Source organism: Oncorhynchus masou, unplaced genomic scaffold (assembly GCF_036934945.1).
Source record: "Oncorhynchus masou masou isolate Uvic2021 unplaced genomic scaffold, UVic_Omas_1.1 unplaced_scaffold_3183, whole genome shotgun sequence".
NCBI lineage: Eukaryota > Metazoa > Chordata > Actinopteri > Salmoniformes > Salmonidae > Oncorhynchus > Oncorhynchus masou.
Genome location: NW_027009599.1, coordinates 1 through 17,500, shown reverse-complemented (window position 1 = coordinate 17,500; position 17,500 = coordinate 1). Strand labels below are relative to the sequence as shown.

Sequence of the window (17,500 nt, the reverse complement as noted above, 5' to 3'; positions counted from 1 at the left end):
TTTGACTGGGCTGAGCGGGAACTGTACTTCCTCAGTGGTAGGGAGGCGAGCAGGCCAGAGGTGGATGAACGCAGTGCCCTTGCTTGGGTGTAGGGCCTGATCAGAGCCCTACGTGTCTTTAGCCTATGTTCAGTTTGAGAAGGAGAGCGTTGAGGAGGACGGAGGTGTTTGAGAAGGAGAGCGTTGAGGAGGACGGAGGTGTTTGAGAAGGAGACATGTGTAACTGAAATATTGGGGCGGCAGGTAGCCTAGTGGTTAGAGTGTAGAGGTGGCAGGGTAGCCTAGCGGTTAGAGTGTAGAGGTGGCAGGGTAGCCTAGCGGTTAGAGTGTAGAGGCGGCAGGTATCCTAGTGGTTAGAGTGTAGAGGCGGCAGGTATCCTAGTGGTTAGAGTGTAGAGGCGGCAGGTATCCTAGTGGTTAGAGTGTAGAGGTGGCAGGTATCCTAGTGGTTAGAGTGTAGAGGCGGCAGGTATCCTAGTGGTTAGAGTGTAGAGGCGGCAGGTATCCTAGTGGTTAGAGTGTAGAGGCGGCAGGTATCCTAGTGGTTAGAGTGTAGAGGCGGCAGGTATCCTAGTGGTTAGAGTGTAGAGGCGGCAGGTATCCTAGTGGTTAGAGTGTAGAGGCGGCAGGTATCCTAGTGGTTAGAGTGTAGAGGCGGCAGGTATCCTAGTGGTTAGAGTGTAGAGGCGGCAGGTATCCTAGTGGTTAGAGTGTAGAGGCGGCAGGTATCCTAGTGGTTAGAGTGTAGAGGCGGCAGGTATCCTAGTGGTTAGAGTGTAGAGGCGGCAGGTATCCTAGTGGTTAGAGTGTAGAGGCGGCAGGTATCCTAGTGGTTAGAGTGTAGAGGCGGCAGGTATCCTAGTGGTTAGAGTGTAGAGGAGGCAGGTAGCCTAGTGGTTAGAGTGTAGGGGCGGCAGGTAGCCTAGTGGTTAGAGTGTAGAGGAGGCAGGTATCCTAGTGGTTAGAGTTTAGAGGCGGCAGGTAGCCTAGTGGTTAGATCGTTGGGCCAGTAACCGAAGGTCGCTAGATTGAATCCCCGAGCTGACAAGGTAAAGACATCTGTCATTCTGCCCCTGAACAAGGCAGTTTACCCCACCGATCCCGTTATTGTAAATAATAATTTGTTCTTAACTGACTTGCCTAGTTAAAAGGTTAAATAAAGATTAAAAATAAAATGTATTTAGGTTCCCCCCCCTCCCCCTCCAAGCATTACTATATACAGTTTGAGTTTAGGGGTGCTCCTCCCCCTCCAGGCATTACTATATACAGTTTGAGTTTAGGGGTGCTCCTCCCCCTCCAGGCATTACTATATACAGTTTGAGTTTAGGGGTGCTCCTCCCCCTCCAGGCATTACTATATACAGTTTGAGTTTAGGGGGTGCCCCTCCCCCTCCAGGCATTATTACATTTACATTTATTATATACAGTTTGAGTTTAGGGGTGCCCCTCCCCCTCCAGGCATTATTATATACAGTTTGAGTTTAGGGGGTGCCCCTCCCCCTCCAGGCATTATTATATACAGTTTGAGTTTAGGGGTGCCCCTCCCCCTCTAGGCATTATTATATACAGTTTGAGTTTAGGGGGTGCCCCCTCCTCCAGGCATTATTATATACAGTTTGAGTTTAGGGGGTGCCCCTCCCCCTCCAGGCATTACTATATACAGTTTGAGTTTAGGGGGTGCCCCTCCCCTCCAGGCATTACTATATACAGTTTGAGTTTAGGGGTGCCCCTCCCCCTCCAGGCATTATTATATACAGTTTGAGTTTAGGGGTGCCCCTCCCCCTCCAGGCATTACTATATACAGTTTGAGTTTAGGGGGTGCCCCTCCCCCTCCAGGCATTACTATATACAGTTTGAGTTTAGGGGGTGTCACAATAGCAATCAGTTTTGCAGTAAAATATTTTTACACAAACATCCATTTCATAAAATGGGAGACATAAGAGATGTGAAAAAAACAAGGTTGTTCTACCTCAGGTAGGGGTGTGTCAACAACTGAACCTTTGTTGAGGATTGGCTTTAGGCCACTAGCCTAAAGCCTCTGGTCTCAGTAGATAAGACACGAGACAATCCCCTCTTCCATCCTGATAGGTTGGAACTTCTGCACATGCTCACTCTGTGCCTGTGCCCTGTCCCCCCCCCCATATCTCCTGTCTGTCTGTCCCCTGGTACCACAGCCCGGACGAGGACTCTTGTCAGAAGTTCATCCCCTTTGTCGGGGTAAGTGGCTTTTCTCTAAAGGATACGTCCTTATCCTTGAACCTGATCGTTGTGTCCATACTTTTCACCCTGACCTCTGACCTCCCTCCCCAGATGGTGAAAGTTGGACTGGTGGAACAATCATCAGCAACATCAGGTTAGTCGTGAGGTGTGGGGGGTTTTTCACGCTAATATACAATAAAGTAACCAATGCACGGTGCCGTTGTACGCAATGACAACGATGACAACTTTTTGGATGTGATACTGCAGTTATACAGTACTTATAGGGCTGATATTCCTGAGCAACAATTAAACCTAATCCTTGAATATTTCATCTAGGTGTAGGTTTACTCTGTGTCCAGGCATCTGACCCCTAATCCTAATCTGTCAGTCTATCACTTGTTGTAATTGTACACTCTGTCTATTGTGTAGCCCGATGATGATAATCCCTGTGTATTTTGTCAGGTGACTCGGACGATGCAGCTCCCATGGCGACAGCCCTTCTCTCCTTCACCCCTCCTCAGGTGTCCCCCGCCCTGAAGGAAGCCACGCCCACCCCTCCCTCCTCCCCCTCTGTCAACTCAAGCTTCAGCTCATACAGGTACAGCTACACACAAACACAACACCTGGTTCAGTTATACAGGTACAGCTACACACAAACACAACACCTGGTTCAGGTATACAGGTACAGCTACACACAGACACAACACCTGGTTCAGTTATACAGGTACAGCTACACACAAACACAACACCTGGTTCAGGTATACAGGTACAGCTACACACAGACACAACACCTGGTTCAGGTATACAGGTACAGCTACACACAGACACAACACCTGGTTTAGGTATACAGGTACAGCTAACACACAGACACAACACCTGGTTCAGCTCATACAGGTACAGCTAACACACAGACACAACACCTGGTTCAGGTATACAGGTACAGCTAACACACAGACACAACACCTGGTTCAGCTCATACAGGTACAGCTAACACACAGACACAACACCTGGTTCAGGTATACAGGTACAGCTACACACAGACACAACACCTGGTTCAGGTATACAGGTACAGCTACACACAGACACAACACCTGGTTCAGTTATACAGGTACAGCTACACACAAACACAACACCTGGTTCAGGTATACAGGTACAGCTACACACAAACACAACACCTGGTTCAGGTATACAGGTACAGCTACACACAGACACAACACCTGGTTCAGGTATACAGGTACAGCTACACACAGACAACACCTGGTTCAGGTATACAGGTACAGCTACACACAGACAACACCTGGTTCAGGTATACAGGTACAGCTACACACAGACAACACCTGGTTCAGGTATACAGGTACAGCTACACACAGACAACACCTGGTTCAGGTATACAGGTACAGGTACAGCTACACACAGACAACACCTGGTTCAGGTATACAGGTACAGCTACACACAGACAACACCTGGTTCAGGTATACAGGTACAGCTACACACAGACAACACCTGGTTCAGGTATACAGGTACAGCTACACACAGACAACACCTGGTTCAGGTATACAGGTACAGCTACACACAAACACAACACCTGGTTCAGGTATACAGGTACAGCTACACACAGACACAACACCTGGTTCAGGTATACAGGTACAGCTAACACACAGACACAACACCTGGTTCAGGTATACAGGTACAGCTACACACAGACACAACACCTGGTTCAGGTGTACAGGTACAGCTACACACAGACACAACACCTGGTTCAGGTATACAGGTACAGCTACACACAGACACAACACCTGGTTCAGGTATACAGGTACAGCTAACACACAGACACAACACCTGGTTCAGGTATACAGGTACAGCTACACACAGACACAACATCTGGTTCAGGTGTACAGGTACAGCTACACACAGACACAACACCTGGTTCAGGTGTACAGGTACAGTTAACACACAGACACAACACCTGGTTCAGGTATACAGGTACAGCTACACACAGACAACACCTGGTTCAGGTGTACAGGTACAGCTAACACACAGACACAACACCTGGTTCAGGTATACAGGTACAGCTAACACACAGACACAACACCTGGTTCAGGTATACAGGTACAGCTAACACACAGACACAACACCTGGTTCAGGTATACAGGTACAGCTAACACACAGACACAACACCTGGTTCAGGTATACAGGTACAGCTAACACACAGACACAACACCTGGTTCAGGTATACAGGTACAGCTAACACACAGACACAACACCTGGTTCAGGTATACAGGTACAGCTAACACACAGACACAACACCTGGTTCAGGTATACAGGTACAGCTACACAGAGACACAACATCTGGTTCAGGTATACAGGTACAGCTAACACACAGACACAACACCTGGTTCAGGTATACAGGTACAGCTACACACAGACACAACATCTGGTTCAGGTATACAGGTACAGCTACACAGAGACACAACATCTGGTTCAGGTATACAGGTACAGCTAACACACAGACAACATCTGGTTCAGGTATACAGGTACAGCTACACACAGACACAACACCTGGTTCAGGTATACAGGTACAGCTACACAGAGACACAACATCTGGTTCAGGTATACAGGTACAGCTAACACACAGACACAACACCTGGTTCAGGTATACAGGTACAGCTACACACAGACACAACATCTGGTTCAGGTATACAGGTACAGCTACACACAGACACAACACCTGGTTCAGGTATACAGGTACAGCTACACACAGACACAACACCTGGTTCAGGTATACAGGTACTGCTAACACCTGGACACAGGTACATCATCACGACTCCTTCTTGAGGAGTAGAGAAGATAACTGTCTGGGGGTGTAATAGACTGATTATGGCTTCCATATTGTTCATTTAGCTAACATTTGATTTTCTAACATTTTCATCTCGTACTATTCTCTTCATGTCTCTCTTCCTCTGCTGGGTATTGTAGTTCTCCCCAAGGGGAGCTGATGGGACTACAGGTGGACTACTGGGTGGCTCCCTCCCCGGCTGACAGGAAGAGAGACGTGGAGAAAAGGGACTCGTCCTCCTCCAAGAACACTCTGAAGTGTACGTTCCGCTCGCTGCAGGTCAGCAGGCTCCCCCAGGCCGGGGCCCAGCCACAGCCCGCCATGTCCATGACCGTGGTCATGAAGGAGAAGAACAAGAAGGGTGAGGGCACATTTTAAAATGCTTATATTGCATCTTTATGAATGAGTCCTGGGGTTGACTCGTAAGCACTCTTTATGAAGCTCCGCTGCACTCACAGACGTTACTAGTGTCGGGGCTCTCTGTCACACTCCCTTTAATGAATGGACTCACTCCTGTATATATTATTATCCCAATAGTGGAGCTATTGGATAGACCCGAAATGTAAAGCCTAAATCCGAAAACATGAGTTCAGGCCGAATTCCTAACTTTGCTAAAAACTAGTCCGTCGCCATCGTTGATTGTGATGATTGGCGTTTTCCTTTATGACATCATAAAGCTAGGAATCCTGACTCTTCAGTTCTGTCTCCTTCTCAGTGATATTCCTGCCAAAGAAGACTAAAGACAAGGATGTGGAGTCTAAGAGCCAGGTGATCGATGGCATCAGTCGACTGATCTGCACTGCCAAGCACCAGCAGACCATGCTGAGGGGTAAGACTCCTCATCTCTGGACACGAAGACAACCAACTCTCTTGTTCCATTAGTGTGTGTTTACATCTGTCTGGCTGTAGACCATCTTGTCTTTAACAGATGCTTATCTGATCCAGGTATTACATCGATAACCATGAACTAGGTTTAGTATAACAATTTGTAAATTGTAAGGTAATTTCATGGTGTGATTTGGGATTATTTCATGATTATTTTTAATTTTTAATGTATTATTTTCTTCCAGTGCTGATCGACGGCGTTGAGTGGAATGACGTTAAGTTTTTCCAGTTGGCGGCACAGTGGTCGTCTCACGTCAAACATTTCCCCATCGGGATCTTCGGACACAGTAAAGGGCCTTACTGACAAGCGGCGCGTTGCCATAGTAGCGGGCCCCGTTACCATACAGACTCATCTGGAACGGAGGACAGCGTCCCCTCCCTCATGTGCCAATAGCTTTTATAATAGCCAAACCCCCTCCCGCCCATCTTAGACTGGTCCCAGATCTGTCTGTGCTCTTTCCAACTCCTATGGTCATTGTCAAACCCAACGTTGGCACGGCAGCACAAACCGATCTGGGACCAGGCAACACACATCAGCCCGCGCCACTGTCTTAATTTAAGCCCCAGATGTACCTATTGTTTATACTTCTGTGTTTGTTGTTGTGTTTATTTTAAAAGTTACCAAGGCGTTGGCTGTCATAAGGAGATTTGTTTCTCACCAAATTTTTTTTTTTAAATCCTGCTGATTTTCTATACACTTTTGAAGAAGAAAAAGACGAGCGGAAACCTAATTAAATAAATAGTTTGGAAAAACTCCTCTATAACTAGCGATGCGTAACATTGCGGCACCCTCCCTCCCGCTCTTTGCTTTTTTTAATGTGGCAAAGATAGATGGTTTCAAACACTTTGCCAGGCACAATTTAACAAGATACGTCCTAGTCAAGATCACTTTGTGACCAAAAGGCCCTGAAACAATGGAAGATGGACAACACATAAAAGAAGAAGTGGTCTGGATCCTGGACTGAAACCATTCTAGAACACCCGAGTCCTGGGGTGTATTCATTAGGAACCAAACAGAAGCAAACATAATGGGAAACAGGAAAGGAACCTACCTGAATTTGTCCAAAATAAAACTTTTCTGTTGCTAAACGTTTTCCCGTTGCACTGCGGGTTTGCTACACTGTGCACTAATGAATACTCCCCTAAGGACAGTGACTCCTGTTGTTGTAGCAGGTCACTGAGACCCTTCTGCACTCATCGGAAGAAGACTGACATGTACAATAGACTTACTGTAGCCTGAAATACAGACCTGTTCTGTGCCATTATTCCACTCTCTTTTTCCCTTCTTTTTAAAACTCTGTGTCATATGTTTGGAAATGACAAGGAGTGGAATGACGGCACAAACAGACTGGTACCCAGGCTACAATGTGCTGTATATGTCCCGTACATCCAATCAATTATATGTAAACACAAATCATAATTGAGATGGAACTGACCCTGCACTAACTAATGGTTGGTGCATCTCTCTCTCACTTTCTTTTTCACCTTCCCTTCTTTTGAAAGGGAGCCGTGGGTGTGTCACCAGCAGAGATAACATATCATCGGTCCCGTCCTCGTACCCTACATCTCTTTATCTCACAGCAACCACACGTCTTCTAGGCTGAATACCAGACAGACTGCAGCTCACTCATTACCTGCGACCGGAGCCCACGTGTTGCTAGAGAGTTTAGGAACATTGACGGTTCTGCCGTTGGCGCATTTTACATGACACGTCAACGTTCTATAGCAGCCATGTTAGCTCCCCCGTTTAGCGTTACACACGGAATATTTAAATCATGCTGTGTAACTGAATGTGTAGGATTAGAACAATATTCCACATTGTAAAACCCCAGCTTCTCTAAACGCAGTACATTTGGACCTCTTGACTTTTTCCACTTTTTTTTGTTTGTTAGGTTACAACCTTATTCCTTCAATTTCATGGCTTGTTTTTGCTCTGACAGGCCCTGTCAACTTGTGGGACCTTATATAGACAGGTGTGTGCCTTTCCAAATCATGTCCAATTAATTGAATTTACCACAGGTGGACTCCAATCAAGTTGTAGAAACGTCTCAAGGATGACCAATGGAAATAGGATGCACCTGAGCTCAACTTAGAGTCTCATAGCAAAGGGTCTGAATACTTATTTACATAAGGTATCTGTTTTTACATTTTTATAAATTAGCAAAACATTTATAAAAAACAACATTTTTAAAACTGTTCTCGCTTTGTCATTATGGGTTATTGTGTGTAGATTGCTGAGTATTTTTATTTATTTAAGGCTGTAACGTAACAAAATGTGGAAAAAGTCAAGGGGTCTGAATACTTTCCGAAGGCACTGTATATGACTCTGTTTAGTTTGCTACTTACCTGCGCCTTATGATAATCTACTACTACTACTACTACTACTACTACTACTACTACTACTACATAATGAAAGAAGATGGGGTGGGACTACGTGAACTTGTCCAATAAGAAACTTGTTCGCAACCGTGTACCACTAATGAATACACCACTGATGCCAACTAGCTGTAGCTCACAAAGGCACATAGACAGGCATTGTAATCTGTCATATTTCTGAGCTGAACAGACATTTAAAAAAAGAAAGTATGGCTAATTTAAATGTGTGCATTAAAGCCATACAATACAACTGCACTACATTGTTGTGTAAGATCAGATCGTCCTTATTTTTGCTTGATCTCTCAGATTACACTCTGTAAAACACTGGTGCTATTTAAATTCTTATTTAAAAACACTTCTAAAAACAGCCAGGCGCCCTAATATTACAGAAGTTAGAGAAGCTTTACACTATAGCAACCAAATGACTCCTTATCTATTGAAGTATCATCAACCAATCCTTATGTCTAAAAAAAAAAAAAAAAAAATGTTACTAGTTATTACAATCCTTGGTGATATTTTGTCAAAACACTTTGAAATACATTAAAGCCTACTGTTGTAATAGCTATTTCATTGTGTGCCTGAAATGTAACCATTACCAAGATTATTTCTTCTTGACGTACAGAAGCTTCCCCCGTTTTGATACATCGAAGAAATAGTTACCCAGGCTTGGAAGTGTGGCTGTAATACACTGAACTAAATATCTTTTTAATAGGTTGGAGGCATGGGTCGTTAGAGGGAGTACAGATATACATATGCCAGTCATTTCCTTTTCCAATTCATGAATGGAAGTGAACAAGTGCACATTTCTGGAGAAAGGAGATATTGGGATGCACACCTTGCTCCCCTCACAGTGGGGTAAATCAATTGCCTTGTGAAGCCTCAAAGGCTTCATGTTGAACTGGCAACACTTGTATTTCTTTCTTTGGCAAAAAGTATTTAAGTTGTGTTATAAATATGGTCCTGTTTTTATCTTGGGGAAAATGGTTTGTAATGAATGGAAGGTTCCCCTATTAAAATTGTTTTTTATTTAAAGACTACCACTGTAATCCCAATGTCGGGAATAAAAAAACTAGACTAAAATGTGTGCTTTTGATTTATTTATTTAAATGTGATATGAATCTTTAATGTTTTTTTTTGTTGCTCCAACTCAATCATCAAGTTTGCGGACGACACAACAGTGGTAGGCTTGATTACCAACAACGACGAGACGGCCTACAGGGAGGAGGTGAGGGCCCTCGGAGTGTGGTGTCAGGAAAATAACCTCACACTCAACGTCAACAAAACTAAGGAGATGATTGTGGACTTCAGGAAACAGCAGAGGGAACACCCCTATCCACATCGATGGAACAGTAGTGGAGAGAGTAGCGAGTTTTAAGTTCCTCGGCATACACATCACAGACAAACTGAATTGGTCCACTCACACAGACAGCATCGTGAAGAAGGCGCAGCAGCGCCTCTTCAACCTCAGGAGGCTGAAGAAATTCGGCTTGTCACCAAAAGCACTCACAAACTTCTACAGATGCACAATCGAGAGCATCCTGGCGGGCTGTATCACCGCCTGGTACGGCAACTGCTCCGCCCTCAACCGTAAGGCTCTCCAGAGGGTAGTGAGGTCTGCACAACGCATCACCGGGGCAAACTACCTGCCTTCCAGGACACCTACACCACCCGATGTTACAGGAAGGCCATAAAGATCATCAAGGACATCAACCACCCGAGCCACTGCCTGTTCACCCCGCTATCATCCAGAAGGCGAGGTCAGTAGAGGTGCATCAAAGCTGGGACCGAGAGACTGAAAAACAGCTTCTATCTCAAGGCCATCAGACTGTTAAACAGCCACCACTAACATTGAGTGGCTGCTGCCAACACACTGACACTGACTCAACTCCAGCCACTTTAATAATGGCAATTGATGGGAAATGATGTAAATATATCACTAGCCACTTTAAACAATGCTACCTTATATAATGTTACTTACCCTACATTATTCATCTCATATGCATACGTATATACTGTACTCTATATCATCGACTGCATCCTTATGTAATACATGTATCACTAGCCACTTTAACTATGCCACTTTGTTTACATACTCATCTCACATGTATATACTGTACTCGATACCATCTACTGTATCTTGCCTATGCTGCTCTGTACCATCACTCATTCATATATCCTTATGTACATATTCTTTATCCCCTTACACTGTGTATAAGACAGTAGTTTAGGAATTGTTAGTTAGATTACTTGTTGGTTATTACTGCATTGTCGGAACTAGAAGCACAAGCATTTCGCTACACTCGCATTAACATCTGCTAACCATTTGTATGTGACAAATAAAATTTGATTTGCTGCAAATTCAATTGACAGAAATTTTTAATTTATTATGGTAAGCCAACTTTCCCAAATGTGATATAATTTTTAAAAAAAAGTGCAGTGTATGGTTCAAGTGAGGAATTATATATGCGTATTATTTGGGAGGCTAATTGTCTTGAATGGGTCAGCTGGCGTGTTACGACGTTCTGAGAGGCGGATCTAGGATTTTGAAGCGGGCAGAATCGCATTAGTAGAAACCAAGTTTGTTCTCGGGACAAGCCTGGTTGTAGCTATTGTAGATATGTTCGAGTCGTCAGGGACAAATTTGACATTAACTACCCATAAAATGTTCCTCTTTCTAAACCTGCTACGAAAATGTACTTCTGTTGGTCAAAACCGGCAGACCTGCCCTGAGAGCAGGTGTGAGTAGCCACTAATGCGATATATTGACTATCGTAAAAGTTAATGAAAACAAACGTGCTTGTGTCTTCATTTAAGGTTAGGCTAACCCGATATGTACTCTTCCTTCGGGATTTTGGCAATGAGGTCCTTTGTCAACTCCCCCACAGTCAAATTAACTAATGGATACCATTTGTATGCCTCTGCGTGCGATTTGAAGGAATTTGACAAAGTCTATGAGTATCTGACACTTCGTCATAGTGCTAACGCTAGTTAGCATTGTGTCACGGAAATAACTCAACTTCCTCCATACTGGACAGGAAGTAGATACAGGTCCAAGGTCCTTATGTTATATTCAGATGTACACTGGCTCTGGCAGCCAAATACATTATCGAAACATTAATCGAGTCTCAATTGCGACACGGTTCTCGAAACAAAGTCCTTTATTTTCATATCACATCAAAATAATTTCACAAATAAGTGTTTTAACGAGCTTTATCGCCGTTGCAGCCGACAGTATTTTTCAGTGACAACACGTTTCTTGGCAGCCTTCCGTTACTACACACAGGTGTTTGGGAGCCTGCTAGAAAGGACAGGTGGTCCCTTTGTAACATAAAGATGAGACAGTGTGGGAACCCAAATAAAGGTGTGTCAATATAACCTTTTTTTGTTGAAAATTATTATTTCTCCCCGATATGAAATATTTAAGATCCTCCGCTAAGAAAAATGTTAAGAATATAAATGGTATAGGCGGGGTTTATGACTGTGGTAACTAGTGACGACCGAAGGGGAGCGGAACAGGAAGCGGAACCGGAAGTGACTACACGGAAACGGCACTGCTGCTAACAACGACAACAACAGCATTACGCTCGGGGATATCTCCCTTCGTAGGTTAGAGACAGACGGATTGCATATATGAACTTGGAAACATGTACAATTTTCGGGGTAATGAAGCGCACAATATCGGGTAAAGTTCAAGTTCAAAAGTTGGTGAGGAATTGCAAGCTATCTTTCTGCTGTGTTTTAGCTAAGCAGGCTAACTAGCTAGCGGCTCCAGGGAAAAAATGAAGGAGGTGAAGGGTTGCGGTATGCGGTCCTCTGTTGGCTTTCTGTCTCAGAGAAGGCTTTTCGGGAACCCGCTGATGAAGGAAGAATTTCAGAGACTCCGGTTGGCAGGATGCACAAGCCTTTACAAGAAAGATATGCTGGGACATTTCGGGTGTGTAAACGCCATAGAGTTTTCCAACAATGGAGGGGAATACCTTGTGTCCGGTAAGTTGTTGAATTGACCATCACGAGTTATGGAAGTTGTTATCCGAGCAGCTAGTGTGTTGACAGATTCCTAGCTGACTAGCTAGCACGTCAGATATCAAGCTTAGTTGGTTAGGACGGCGAGTATGCACATTTTGCTCCCTGTTCATCTATTGTCAACATGCCAAATGGTCAAATCAAATTTTATTTGTCACATACACATGGTTAGCAGATGTTAATGCGAGTGTAGCGAAATGCTTGTACTTCTAGTTCCGACAATGCAGTAATAACCAACAAGTAATCTAACAATTCCAAAACTACTGTCTTATACACACAAGTGTAGGGGGATAAAGAATATGTACATAAAGATATATGAATGAGTGATGGTACAGAGCGGCATAGGCAAGATACAGTAGATGGTATCGAGTACAGTATATACATATGAGATGAGTATGTAAACAAAGTGGCATAGTTAAAGTGGCTAGTGATACATGTATTACATAAAGATGATATAGAGTACAGTATATACGTATACATATGAGATGAATAATGTAGGGTATGTAAACATTATATTAGGTAGCATTGTTTAAAGTGGCTAGTGATATATTTCCCATCAATTTCCATTATTAAAGTGGCTGGAGTTATGACCTGGAAAACAGACTGGCATGTACAGGCCAAGCCTGCATGCGTAAAACTGACAATCATTTTGGCTAACTACTAGCAAATAAAACCTAACGTTAGCTAGGTTAGCATGTTATCCAGCTGACAAGCTAACGTTACCACAACATGACCAAACATTTGTCATTTGTATCTGTGACATGACTGTAGCAGCTAGCTAGCTACACTACGTTCCTGCTCCTTCCTTTGATATAGGGTTGATTTTCATGAAACTGGCACTTGACCCCCCCCCCCCCCCAAAAAAAAATAAATAAATACGTTTTCCACCATAATTCCTCTTGCTAAGATTAGGATCTGTATTTCTTGCTAAGATTAGGATCTGTATTTATATATTTAAAATCAAATTATATCAAATGTTATTTGTCACATACACATGATTAGCAGATGTTAATGCGAGTGTAGGAAATGCTTGTGCTTCTAGTTCCGACCATTCAGTAATATCTAACAAGTAATCTAACCTAACAATTTCACAACTACCTCATACACACAAGTATGAGGAATGAATTAATAAGAATATGTATATAATATATGAATGATCGATGGCCGAACAGCATAGGCAAGATGCAGTAGATGGTATAGAGTACAGTATATACAGATGAGTAATGTAGGGTATGTAAACATTGTTTAAAATGACTAGTGATGCATTTATGACATCAATTTTTCATTATTAAAGTGACTAGAGATGAGTCAGTATGTTGGCAGCAGCCACTCAATGTTAGTGGTGGCTGTTTAACAGTCTGATGGCCTTGAGATAGAAGCTGTTTTTGGATCAGATTTGATACGTTTTACCACAATTTCCACAACTATCATTGTAAAAATAGAAATCACTGGCGGGCCGGGCGCAGTGCGCGCTAACCAAGGTCGTCAGGTGCAAGGTGTTTCCTCCGACACATTGGTGCGGCTAGCTTCCGGGTTGGATGCGCGCTATGTTAATTAAGAAGCAGTGCGGCTGTGTATCGGAGGACGCATGACTTTCAACCTTCGTCTCTCCCGAGCCCATACGGGAGTTGTAGTGATGAGACAAGATAGTAGCTACTAAACAATTGGATACCACGAAATTGGGGAGAAAACGGGGTAAAAAAAAAATTGTTTTACATTCCTGTTAGTGAGCATTTCACCTATGTCAAAAAAATCCATCCACCTGACAAGTGTTGCGTATCAAGAAGCTGATTAAACAGCATGATCATTACAAAGGTGCACCTTGTGCCGGGGACAATAAAAGGCAATTTAAAATGTGCAGATTTGTCACATAAAACAATGCGACATTAGTTGAGGGTGCGTGCATTTGGCATGCTGACTGTAGGAATGTCCACCTGAGCTGTTGCCAGATAATTTATTGTTCATTTCTCTACAATAAGACGCCTCCAACGACGTTTTAGAGAATTAGGCAGTACATGCAACCGGCTTCCCCAACCCAGACCATGTGTAACCACGCAAGCCCAGGACCTCCACGTCCGGGTTTATTCATCTGCAGGATCGTCTGAGGACGGAGAGCGTGGGGTGCTGAGGATTATTTCTGTCTGTAAAAAAAACCCTTTTGTGGGGGATAAACTAATTCTGATTGGCTGGGCCTGCCTCCCCAGTGGGTGGATCTGGCTCCCAAGTGGGTGGGCCTATGCCCCCTAGACCCACCCATGGCTGCGCCCCTGCCCAGTTGTGAAATCCATAGATTAGGGCCTAATGAATTTACATAAATTGATTGATTTCTGTAACCCTGTAAAATCTTTGAAATAGTTGCATGTTGTGTTTTATAGATTTGTTCAGTGTGTATATACACTGCATTTGGAAAGTATTCAGACCCCTTGACTTTTTCCACATTTTGTTACATTACAGCCTTATTCTAAAATGGATCAAATAAATGGTTTTCCTTATCAATCTACACACAAAGCAAAAACAGGTTTTTAGAAATATTTACATAAGTATTCAGACCCTTCGTGAAAGTCAGTCAATTTGAAAAATTTCAAGAACTTTGAAAGTTAAAGTGCAGTTGCAAAAACCATAAAGCGTTATGATGAAACTGGCTCGTGAGGAACGCACAGGAATGGAATACCCAGAGTTGCCTCTGCTTCAGAGGATAAGTTAATTAGTTACCAGCTTCAGAAATCTGGCAAATAACTGAACCTCAGATTGGAGCCCAAATAAATGCTTCACAGAGTTCAAGTTTTTTCCCTCACGACGCCAGGACAGCAGAGTCAATCACCACCTTCCGGAGACACCTGAAACCCCACCTCTTCAAGGAATACCTAGGATAGGATAAGTAATCCTTCTCACCCCCCCCTTAAATGATTTAGATGCACTATTGTAAAGTGGCTGTTCCACTGGATGTCAGAAGGTGAATTCACCAATTTGTAAGTCGCTCTGGATAAGAGCGTCTGCTAAATGACTTAAATGTAATGTAAAAATGTAAAGTAACAGACACATCTCAACGTCAACTGTTCAGAGTCTAGTGTGTTTCTCTACTGGTGGGCCTTGCAAGTTTGTTTTTACTGGTTTTGTTTACTGTGGATGTGTCTTCCCTATCTACAGGAGGGGATGACCGCAGAGTGCTGCTGTGGGATATGGAGAGAGTCCTCCATGCTCGCTCGGCCAAGCCTCTCATACTGAAGGAGAACACCTCTCCAACATCTTCTGCCTGGCCTTCGACAGCACCAACAAGAAGGTGTTCTCTGGGGTGAGACAAAATACAATTGTCCGTTTTGTTTTAGTTCTGAGCCCGGGATGGTCTGAGTAAGTAAGTCAGTCCAAATCAAAGTATGCGAAACGGACCACGTGGGGCACAACGCAACGTTTCTTGAAATCAATGGCGGTCGTTATTTGAGCTGAAGTGAGAGAGAATAAACTCAGAATGGTTGCCCATTCACATCTCCATATTTTGCCTGATTTAAATATTTTAGCTTGCTACGTTAATGAACACATACTGTGTTCGCTTTTTGGCACGTTTACCTGCCTACAATGCCAACTGTAGTGTGTGTAGATTGTAAGTCAATAGGGCTAACTGGCTAGCTACTACTGTTACTTTTAGCTAGCTAGATAGCCACGTATAATTGGTAGCTAACAACTACCAACGAGGAAATTAACATCAACCAAGCATAACATTCGTTTTAGGTAATTTTTTTTCCTGTTAAACTTCTTGGCCAACTTAGATTATTATGATTCACATATAGATGGCTGATACTTCTGAAGTAAAACCATCGCTTTGTGTATATCTTGTTTTGTCTCTATTTTTGCCATTGTCCTGACTTGGGGAAGGTTCAGTGAATGGTGCTGTTCAGCGTGAGGTAATACAGTAGGGGGAGTGTGAGGTAATACAGTAGGGGGAGTGCTGCTCAGCGTGAGGTAATACAGTAGGGGAGTGCTGCTTGGCGTGAGGTAATACAGTAGGGGAGTGCTGCTTGGCGTGAGGTAATACAGTAGGGGAGTGCTGCTCGGCGTGAGGTAATACAGTAGAGGGAGTGCTGCTCAGCGTGAGGTAATACAGTAGGGGGAGTGCTGCTCGGCGTGAGGTAATACAGTAGGGGGAGTGCTGCTCGGCGTGAGGTAATACAGTAGGGGGAGTGCTGCTAGGGCGTGAGGTAATACAGTAGGGGGAGTGCTGCTCAGTGTGAGGTAATACAGCAGGGGGAGTGCTGCTCGGCGTGAGGTAATACAGTAGGGGGAGTGCTGCTCGGCGTGAGGTAATACAGTAGGGGGAGTGCTGCTCGGCGTGAGGTAATACAGTAGGGGGAGTGCTGCTCGGTGTGAGGTAATACAGTAGGGAGTGCTGCTCAGCGTCAGGTAATACAGTAGGGGGAGTGCTGCTCGGCGTCAGGTAATACAGTAGGGGAGTGCTGCTCGGGCGTGAGGTAATACAGTAGGGGGGGGAGTGCTGCTCGGCGTGAGGTAATACAGTAGGGGGAGTGCTGCTCGGGCGTGAGGTAATACAGTAGGGGGAGTGCTGAGGTAATACAGTAGGGGGAGTGCTGCTCAGCGAGAGGTAATACAGTAGGGGGAGTGCTGCTCCGGCGTGAGGTAATACAGTAGGGGAGTGCTGCTCGGCGTGAGGTAATACAGTAGGGGGAGTGCTGAGGTAATACAGTAGGGGGAGTGCTGAGGTAATACAGTAAGGGCAGTGCTGCTCAGCGTGAGGTAATACAGTAGGGGGAGTGCTGCTCGGCGTGAGGTAATACAGTAGGGGGAGTGCTGCTCGGCGTGAGGTAATACAGTAGGGGAGTGCTGCTAGAGGCGTGAGGTAATACAGTAGGGAGTGTGAGGTAATAGGGGAGGTGAGGCAGTGCTGAGCGTGAGGTAATACAGTAGGGGAGTGCGTGAGGTAATACAGTAAGGGCAGTGCTGCTCAGCGTGAGGTAATACAGTAGGGGAGTGCTGCTCGGCGTGAGGTAATACAGTAGGGGGAGTGCTGCTCGGCGTGAGGTGAGGTAATACAGTAGGGGGAGTGCTGCTCGGCGTGAGGTAATACAGTAGGGGAGTGTGTGAGGTAATACAGTAGGGGGAGTGCTGCTCAGCGTGAGGTAATACAGTAGGGGAGTGCTGCTCGGCGTGAGGTAATACAGTAGGGTGAGTG

The 17,500-nt window shown here is 44.5% G+C and overlaps 1 protein-coding gene across 1 annotated transcript in view; it reads left to right on the top strand.

Moving 5' to 3' along the window:
* LOC135534240 (phosphofurin acidic cluster sorting protein 2-like) overlaps positions 1 to 9,375 on the top strand; it is a gene marked incomplete at its 5' end in the record, with an annotated part of 34,131 nt that extends 24,756 nt beyond the window's left edge. Inside the window, 6 exons of the mRNA XM_064961323.1 lie at positions 2,174 to 2,216; positions 2,310 to 2,352; positions 2,661 to 2,796; positions 5,175 to 5,395; positions 5,750 to 5,863; positions 6,105 to 9,375. Of these exons, the coding sequence (XP_064817395.1) occupies positions 2,174 to 2,216; positions 2,310 to 2,352; positions 2,661 to 2,796; positions 5,175 to 5,395; positions 5,750 to 5,863; positions 6,105 to 6,223 (676 nt within the window). The remainder of the gene's footprint in view (positions 1 to 2,173; positions 2,217 to 2,309; positions 2,353 to 2,660; positions 2,797 to 5,174; positions 5,396 to 5,749; positions 5,864 to 6,104) is intronic.
* Between the last annotated feature and the right edge of the window lie 8,125 nt (positions 9,376 to 17,500).